Below are 9,509 nucleotides of genomic sequence, written 5' to 3'. Positions count from 1 at the left end.
ATCATTTATTTAAAACTTAGGGATACAGTGTGGTAACAAGCCCATGCCAACACGTGACCAATTAAACAAGTAACCCGTATGAAACAGGGAGGAAACCAGAGCACCCAGAGGAAAGCCACACAGTCACTGGCAGAATGCACCAACTCCTTACAGACAGAGGTGGACTTAAACCCGGGTCACCGGCTCTAAAATAACATTACATTAACTGAGATATTACCGAGCTGCAGCTGTACATTTAATTTATGTTTTCCTTGTGAACATTGACTCCCTGATGTTTTATGCCTGTTTTTCCTTGCCCCTGAGCACACTTGACAATCAACACACAACTTTCAACTTTAACAGCATTGTTGGCATTTTAATGCATTCTTTTTGTCAACGCCCCATTAAATGGAACTACAACCTTTATGTTGCAATAATTTCCAAGCATCAGATAATCTACAAAATGCAAAAGAAATGAGAATTCACAAGCTTGTCGCCATTGAGCGGTAATTCCGCAGATTTTTGAGGAACGGCCTGTTAACCCAGTCCCACCCAAGTTGGCGGTGGGGGTAAGCAGATGCCGAAATCTGACGTAGGCTCTCTGTGGTCCACCCTTTGATCAGGAAGCAGGAGCAATAACACAAATAGAAGAGACAGACCCTGTCACCCCTTCCCCCACAGATGTGGTGGTGGCGAAGGTGGATTCGGGAGGCCCTTCCCAGCAATGGATCCCGCAGGGCTACTCCTTCGGTCCAGGAGCTGCAGAGGGAGAGAGAATTAGAGGATCAACAGGTGGCAGCTGTTTGAAGATCATGGCCTGGCTGTCCCAAAGTCAATTCGATCCACTGAGACCCAGTGCAGACTGGGTGTGGTGGGGGGAACATTTCATTGAGCACGTTCACTCCAGACATCGTAACAGATAGGATCTTGAGTGGCTACCCATTTCACTCCCACTTCCAATTTCTACACTGACCTCCTCTGCAACCATGACGAAGCCAGATACGGGTTGGAGGAGCAAGACATCATGTTCCACCTGGGTAACCTCCAGCCTGATGACAACACCCCCCTTTGATTTCCAGATTCTGTTTACCCCTCCCACTGCTTCTCTTCCCTTCCCCTGCCCTCAGGAACTGCACATCACCGCCCTCTGGTGTCCCCCATCCTTCCCTTCCTTCCATGGTCCACGATACTCTTCTATCAGATTGCTTCCTGTTCAGCTCTTCGCTTCTTACATCATACCCCCTCCCACACGCACCCATCTTCCTCGTCAACTGGTCTCGCTGTCGCCTGTCAGTTTGTACCTCTCCCCCCAACCTTCTTCCCGCTTGCTTTCCAGTCCTGATAGTCATAGAACAGAAACAAGCCTTTTGGCCCATCTTGTCCATGCTGAAATGTTACTCTGCCTATTCCCAACTACCTGCACCCGGACCATAACCCTCAATATCCCTCCCATCCATGTATCTGTCCAAATGTCAATGGTTCAATTTAATATCAGAGTGTATACAACCTGAAATCCTTACTCTTCACAGACATCCACGAAAGAGAAAAAAGAAACAACCCAAAGAATGAATGGACAGGAAACATTAGAACCCCAAAGCGCCATCTCCTCTTTCCACAGCAAATGATCAACCCTTTTCCACTTGCTCCGGCAAAAAAACTCTTAAATGTTGAAGTCAAAAATCATATCCACCACTTCCACTGGCAGCTCGTTCCACTCTGTCATCACCCTCTGAGTGAAGAGGTTCCCCTTTAGGTTACTCTTAAATATTTTACCTTTCTCCTTTAACCTATGGCCTCTAGTTCTAGTCTCACCCAACCTCAGAGGCAAAAGTCTGCATGCATTTACCCTGTGTATACCCCTCATAATTCTGTATACCCCTCATAATTCTGTATACCCCTATCAAATCTCCCTTTACTAACTCCTGCACTCCAGGCAATAATTCAAACTTTCCCTAATAAAGGGTCTCAGCCCAAGTGTCAGCTGTTTATTCCCCTCATAGATGCTGCCTGACCTGCTGAGTTCCTCCAGTACTTTGTGAGTGTTGTTTAACTCCAATCTGTCATGGGCAAGATGAGCCCTCAAGATCAACTGCAGGCAATCTGAAGGGCTACACTCCTCCTCAAATTGAGGGTCTGCCAATCAGAGTGAGAGTACTCACTTTTAGTGCCAACTTCAACCAATCAGAGCAAAGATACTCATTGTCAATACTACTCCAGCCAATCAGAGCAACTACACTGGCTCTCAATATAACTCCACCCAATCAGAGCTACTGTATCTCAGGGTAGTATATGCTGACATATATGCACTGTGATATCAAAGATACCATGAACTTTTGAGCTTTGTACTCATACTCAATATTACTCCAGCAAATCATATTCACTTTCAATGCAACTCTAGCCAATCAGAGCAACTGTACTGACTCTCAAAGCAACTCCAATCAGTCAGAGCAAACATACTCATTCTCAACCTAACTCTAACCAATCAGAGTAACCACACACAACTCCAGCCAATTTGATCAGGGGTCCCCAACCTTTTTTGCACCGCGGACTGGTTTAATATTGAGAATATTCTTGCGGACCGGCCAACAGGGGGGTGGGGGGGGGGAGGTGTTCAAGTTCAACGGTGGGCGTGACAGGGAATGAGGAAAGGTGCAGCTGACTCATATCGTTTCCTTGCAGCCCGGTAGCACGTGCTTTGCAGCCCTGTACCGGTCCGCGGCCCAGTGGTTGGGGGCCACTGAATTAGAGTATTTACAGACAAGATAAAATCTCCAGATGCTGGCAATCCACGCAACACACACACAAAATGCTAGAGGAACTCAGCAGGCCAGGCAGCATCTATGGAAAAGAGTACAGTTCATGTTTCAGGCTGAGACCTTTCGGCAGGACTGGGGAATAAAAACTGAGGAGTGGATTTAAAAGGTGGGGGAGTGGAGAGAGAAACACCAGGTGACAGGTGAAACCTGAAGGGGGAGGGATGAAGCAAAGAGCTGAGAAGTTGATTGCTGAAAGAGACAGAAGGCTGTGGAAGAAAGAAAAGGGGGAGGAGCACCAGAGGGAGGCGTTGGACAGGCAAGGAGATGAGGTGAGAGAGGGAAAAGGGGATGGGGAAAGATGAAGGGGGGTGGTGGGGGCATTACTGGAAGTTCCCTGGAGTGAAGGAGGCCGAGGGGTGCCCTTATAGAGGTTTATAAAGCCATGAGGGATGTTGATAAGGTGGATGGTTACTGCCTTTTCCCCAGGATAGGGAAGTGTAAGAGGGTGCAGGTTTAAAATGAGATTTAAATGGGACCTGAGGGGAGGTTTTTCCACACGGAGAGTGGTGGATGTATGGAACGAGTTGCCAGAGCAAGTGTAGAAGTGGGTACAATTATCACATTAAAAAGACACTTGGACATATGTGGATAGGAAAGATTTAGGTGATGGGGCAAATGCATGCAAATTTGTCAAACTGAGGTAGGCCAGGAGACATAAGCAGGCCAGAGGGCCTCTTTCTGTACTGGGAAGCTCATGATTTATCCTTGGATTATTTCTAGTAAATCCTCTCTGCACTGTATCCAATGCCTTGACTCCCTGGGAACTGTAAACCAGTGAGTCTTACTTCAGTGGTAGGCAAGAGGGTTATTAGAGACAGGATTTATGAGCTTTTGCAGAACCATAGTCTGAATACAGATTGTGAGGAGCAGGTCATGCCTCACGAGCCTGATTGATATTTTGAGGATGTGATAATGGATATTGACGAAGGTAAAGCTGCAGAAGTGGTGTATATAGATTTTGGTAAGGTGTTGGAGAAGGTTCCTCGTAGTAGGCTCATTCAAGAGGCTTGGGGTTCTGTGTTGATTGAAGGTAGAGGATGGTTGTAGAAGGAGCATATTCTGCCTGGAGGCCGGTGGAGTTCCACAGGGATCTGATCTGGGACCCCTGCTCTTTGTGATTTCTATAAATAATTTGGATGAGGAAGTGGAAGGCTGGGTAATTAAAATCGCAGATGACATGAAGGTTGGCGGAACTGTGGTTGTCGTAGGTTACAGTGGCACAATGAGAAGATGCAGGGCTGGGCTGAGAAGTTGCAGATGGAATTCAATACAGAAAGTGTGAAGTGATTCACTTTGGAAGGTTGAATTTGAAGGCAGAACACAGGATTAATGGCAGGATTCTTAGCAGTGTGGATAGACAGGGCGATCTCTATGGTCCCTGTCTGTAGATCCCTCAAAATTGCCAAGCAGGTTGATCGGATTAAGGTGGCATGTGGTGCATTCACCTTTATAAATGGGGATATTGAGATCCAGAGCTGAAAAGTAATGTCACACCTCTGTAAAACCCTGGTTAGGTCAGTTCTGGCTGCTCATTATAAGAATGAGGAAGCTTTAGAAAGAGTGCTTAGGGGATTTATCAAGATACTGACTGGATTAGACAGCATACTTTATGAAGAAAGGTTAAGTGAACCTCAGGCTCTTCTCACGGAAGCAAAGCAGGAAGAAAGATCACTTGACAGAGGTGTACAAAATGATTACAGTGATAGATCGAGTGTTGAGCCGGAGACTTTTTTCCCAGGGCAGAAATAGCTATATGAGGGGGGATAATTTAAGCTGATGGGAGGAAAGTAGAAGGATTGTTGGAAGAAGAGGTTTTTTTTTACACAGAGAGTAGTGGATGTGTGGAATGCATTACCAGAGGTAGTTGTAGAGGCAGGTTCATTAGGGACATTTAATAGACTTTTAGATAGGCATATGGATGATAGAAAAATGGAAGGCTATGTAAGAGGGAAGGTTTAGACTGATCGTAAAGTAAGTTTAAAAAGTTGGCACAACATTGAGGGCTGATGGCCTGTACTGTGATGTAATGTTCAGTGCTGTGTCTCTGCCTATCTTATTCTCTTTTACAGTATTTATAAAGCTTGGGATCTTTCCAAACCACATCCAGCCAGTTTTGATTAACTTGACACATTTGCCATTTATGTTTGCTCCTCTGCCACATTAGAATCACACCATCCAGACAAGCACATTTAGACAGGCACTTGCACAGCATGGCATAGAGCAATGAGTTGCTAATGAAGAAAAGGAATTGTGTAGATGGGGAGAAAGGCTATCATGGTCATGTTGGGTCAAATGGCCTGCTTCTGCATTCCCTCCGTTCTCTCCGATCACACGCTCCCAGGGTCAGACACAGTATGGAGGGAACCTCACTTTGTGTCTGACCCTGGGAGTGTGTGATGGGACAATGTGGAGGGAACCTCACTTTGTGTCTGACCCTGGGAGTGTGTGATGGGACAATGTGGAGGGAACCTCACTTTGTGTCTGACCCTGGGAGTGTGTGATGGGACAGTGTGGAGGGACCTTCATTCTGCGTCTGACCCCGGGAGTGTGTGATGGGACAATGTGGAGGGCGATTCACTCTGTGTCTGACCCCGGGAGTGTGTGATGGGACAGTGTGGAGGGAGCTTCACTCTGTGTCTGACCCCGGTAGTGTGTGATGGGACAGTGTGGAGGGAGCTTCACTCTGTGTCTGACCCTGGGAGTGTGTGATGGGACAATGTGGAGGGAGCTTCATTCTGTGTCTGACCCCAGGACGCAGTGTGTGATGGGACAATGTGGAGGGCGATTCACTCTGTGTCTGACCCCGGGAGTGGGTGATGGGACAGTTTGGAGGGAGCTTCATTCTGTGTCTGACCCCAGGACGCAGTGTGTGATGGGACGGTGTGGAGGGAGCTTCACTTTGTGTCTGACCCCAGAATTGTATGATGGGATGATGTGGAGGGAGCTTCACTCTTGTGTCTGACCCCGGGGGTTTGTGATGGGATGGTGTGGAGGGAGCTTCACTCTGTGTCTGACACCGAGAGTGTGTGATGGGATGGTATGGAGGGAGCTTCACTCTGTGTCTGACCCCGGGATTGTGTGATGGGATGGTGTGGAGGAAGGTTCACTCTGTGTCTGACCCCGGGGGTTTGTGATGGGATGGTGTGGAGGAGTTTCATGTTGTTTCTGACCCCAGGAGTGTGTGATGGGATGATGCAGTAGGAGCCTATAACAAGATGGTTCTCACCTAACTGGGGACATCCTGAGCCCACACCTCCTCAATTCCAGCTGGAAGCATTCTCATGGTGTTGGTTTCACTCTGATCAGATACACCTTCACACACAGGTAAAAGACAGCAGAGTTCGTCACTGCCACACCAGCAGTGTTCAACAGCTCACTGGAAGTGAGGGCCAGCACCATAGACCCGAATGATCTTACCTTAGAATCCTTGAGTTGCTCATCACGGAAACAGGCCCATCAGCCCAACTGATCCACATCCAACCAAGATCCCATTTGCCTGTGTTTGGCCCATATCCTTCTAAACTTTCCTGTCCAACTGTCTTTTAAACATCGTCAGTGTAGAGTACCCGTCGCAACAACTTCCCAGCAGTTTATTCCATATAGCTACCACCCTCTGGGTGTGAAGAAGTTTCCCCTCAGGTTCCAGTGAAATCTCTCTTCTCACCTCTACTTGATTCCCCAGCGCTGGGGAAAAAGGCTGTATATTCACCCTCTCCTAATGATTTTATACACCTCATTCTCCTACTTTCCAGCAAATGAAGTCCCAATCTGCTCAACCCCTCTCCATAACTCAGTCCCACGAGGCCAGGCAACATCCTCCGAAATCTCCTTTGCTCCGTTGCTATCCTACAGCAAAGTAATCAACGCTGAACACGATAGTCCAAGTGCACAAAACAGCAGTGTCTTGTACAACTGCAACATAATGTCCCAACTACAGTACTCAGTGCCCTATCTGATACTGATTAGCTTGCCAAATGCCTTCTTCACCATGCTGTCTACCTGTGTCTCCACTTTCACTGAAACATGTACTCAGAACAGATAAGGGGCCCAGTGTGTTATTCTACTGCATTCTCATTGAAAGGTTGGTGGGCATTCAGCCCATCCAGACTTCTGCTGGCCCTACATTCATCCCCTCATTGACCAACCCATATCTCTCCCTCTTTTGGGGGACGTATGCCCAATAACTCCCAGCTTATTTACCACATTACAAATGGCTTGATTCAAACTCTCCTAAACACTGAGGTGAACCATCCAGATCACACAGAGAGACCAGTGTCATCTCTGAAATGAAATCCCTTTCAAGTCATCTGGGCTTACAGAGACAGGGAGGGGTACAAGAGCTGGAAGGGGTCATGGAGTCAGGGAGGGGTGCAGGGGCCAGAGGTGGGTCATAGAGGCAGGAAGGTGTGCAGGGTCTGGAAAGGGTCACAGAAACAGGGAGTGATGCAGGGGCTGGAAGGGATCACAGAGATTGGGAAGGGGACCCAGAGATAGGGAGGGGTGCAGGAGCCAGAGAGGGTTTCATAGAGACGAGTTGGGGTGTAGGGACCAGATGAGTAAAGGAGACAGAGAGGGACAGAGAGGATATTGAATATTAACAAGCCTAGATAGAGTAGACATGGAGAGGACATTTCAAATAATGAGAGAGTCTAGGACCAGAGGGCACAGACTCAATATTACAGGATGACCCTTTAGAACAGAGCTGAGGAGGAATTTCTTTAGCCAGAGTGTGGTGGGTGAATCTGTGGAATTCATTGTCACAGACGGCTGTGGTGGACAAGTCATTGGCTAAATTTAAAGCGGAGGTAAATAGTTTCTTGATTAGTAAGGGCTTCAAAAGTTATGGCAAGAAGTCAGAAGGATGGGGTCAGGACGGATACTGAATCAGCCATGATTATATGGCAGAACATATTCAATGGGCGAAATAGCCAAATTCCACTCCTATGTCTTAAGGTCTTATGAGTGTAGGGATTTACAGAGATGGGGAGAAATGCTTCATTCAGTTGTCGCAAGACTTGCAACAACAGTTCAATCATGGTCCTCACCACTGGGGCATCCTCTTTTCCCCAACAGAGCTGCAGAAGGTTCCAGAACATTCTCGTAATCTCTTCTACTTTCTTCTTCCACCTCTCCAGCCTGGAGCGCCCGTTCTGAAACATACAAAATATGTAAACAGCTTCATCCCAGTTCAACACACCCAGCATCTCAAACTCACTTGGAGCCAAGCTGGGAAACACTTCCCCGCATCCCTGTATCTCCCTCTGGCTCCAAAACCACTCCCTCTCTATAACCCTCTCCACATCAGGCAAAATTCACTTAAGTATTGCATGGAGACTGGAACTGTGCACAGTGCTCCCGGTGTGGGTCTGACCCAGGGATACGGAGACTGGAACTGTGCACGGTGCTCCCGGTGTGGGTCTGACCCAGGGATATGGAGACGAGTATTGAGCATAGTGCTCCCGGTGTGGTTCAACACATGGATACCGTTTGGGGAAGTGTGTAGGATCCATGTATGGTTGCACCATGGGGTAGGAGGCCACGGGACAATAACTGACTCAGTCTTATCATCATCAGCATAATGTTCATCCCTTGGCTTCTGAGCTGTTTTGCTGGTGATTCCAGAAATGATAAATCACAGGTCAGGGATGTGACAACCTCAGTTTCATCAATACTCTACAGTACATTGGGTAGTGATGTGTCCATCTTACTGGCTATACACAACACAGGCGTCCATCATCTCCTTCTGCACCATCCCATCACACACCACTGGATCAAACAGAGTGAAACTCCCTGCACACTGTCCCACAACATGCCCCTGGGTCAAACACAAAATGAAACTCTCTCCACACTGTCCCATCACACACCCCCTGGGTCAAATGTAAAGTGAAACTCTCTCTACACCATCCCATCCAAACCTGCTGGGTCAAACACAGAGTGAAGCTCCCTCCACACTGTCCCATCACACACCCCCGGGTAAAATGTAGAGTGAAACTCCTTCCACTCTGTCCCATCACGCACTCGAGATGAGACACACAGCAGAACGCCTATAGTCAGGAACCACACAGGGTACAATTAAGCTCCCGGTGAGATCTAACCCCAGCAAATGGGACTGGAACTGTGCATGGTTCTGCTGATGTGCTCTGTCGCAGGGTTTGGATTCCAGAGCAGATTGGTCAGAACTACAGATTACAGAGGTACAGGGGATGTTTTAAAGCTGCTGAGAAGTGTGAGCATTCTGGTGGGTTTCAGACACAGGGAGGGGTGCAGGGCTGGAACATGGAGGAATGCAGTATTCCCTTATCTTGCTTCAACAGTTTAATCACGATCCTCAGCAGTTGGATGTCCTTTTTTCCCAACCGGAACCGAAGAATGTTCTGGGACGTTCGCGTAATCCAATCTGCTTGCCTCCTCAGGCTCACCAGCCTGGAGCATCCCTCCCGAAACATTCAGAACGTATCAACAGCTCCGTCCCATTTCAACAACAAACATCCCACACTCACTTGGACCAACTCTGGGAGACAATTCTGCCAATTCCCGTATCTCTGTCTGGCCCCTACACCACCCTCCCCCCTCCATCTGTAACTGCCTATACACCCATCAATATCAACCTCAATATCATGCAAAAACTGGAGGGTGTGCACGGTACTCCCAGTGTGGCCTTACACAGGGATACAGATGTGTCGGATCTGTGGGGCAGGGGCCCACACAATAATG

General features: G+C 47.9%; 1 protein-coding gene across 2 annotated transcripts in view; it reads right to left on the bottom strand.

Moving 5' to 3' along the window:
• Positions 1–355: 355 nt before the first annotated feature.
• LOC134350238 (antigen WC1.1-like) overlaps positions 356–9,509 on the bottom strand; it is a 72,068-nt gene continuing 62,914 nt past the window's right edge. For both annotated transcript variants that reach the window (XM_063055246.1, XM_063055247.1), the window contains 2 exons: positions 7,841–7,945; positions 356–738 (listed from right to left, as the gene is read on the bottom strand). In XM_063055246.1, the coding sequence (XP_062911316.1) occupies positions 719–738; positions 7,841–7,945 (125 nt within the window). In that variant the 3' untranslated portion in view covers positions 356–718. The remainder of the gene's footprint in view (positions 739–7,840; positions 7,946–9,509) is intronic.

This window comes from Mobula hypostoma, chromosome 8, assembly GCF_963921235.1.
Source record: "Mobula hypostoma chromosome 8, sMobHyp1.1, whole genome shotgun sequence".
Taxonomy (NCBI): Eukaryota; Metazoa; Chordata; class Chondrichthyes; order Myliobatiformes; family Myliobatidae; genus Mobula; species Mobula hypostoma.
The sequence above is the reverse complement of the archived record's forward strand: the minus strand, read 5'-3'. Positions and strand labels throughout refer to the sequence as shown.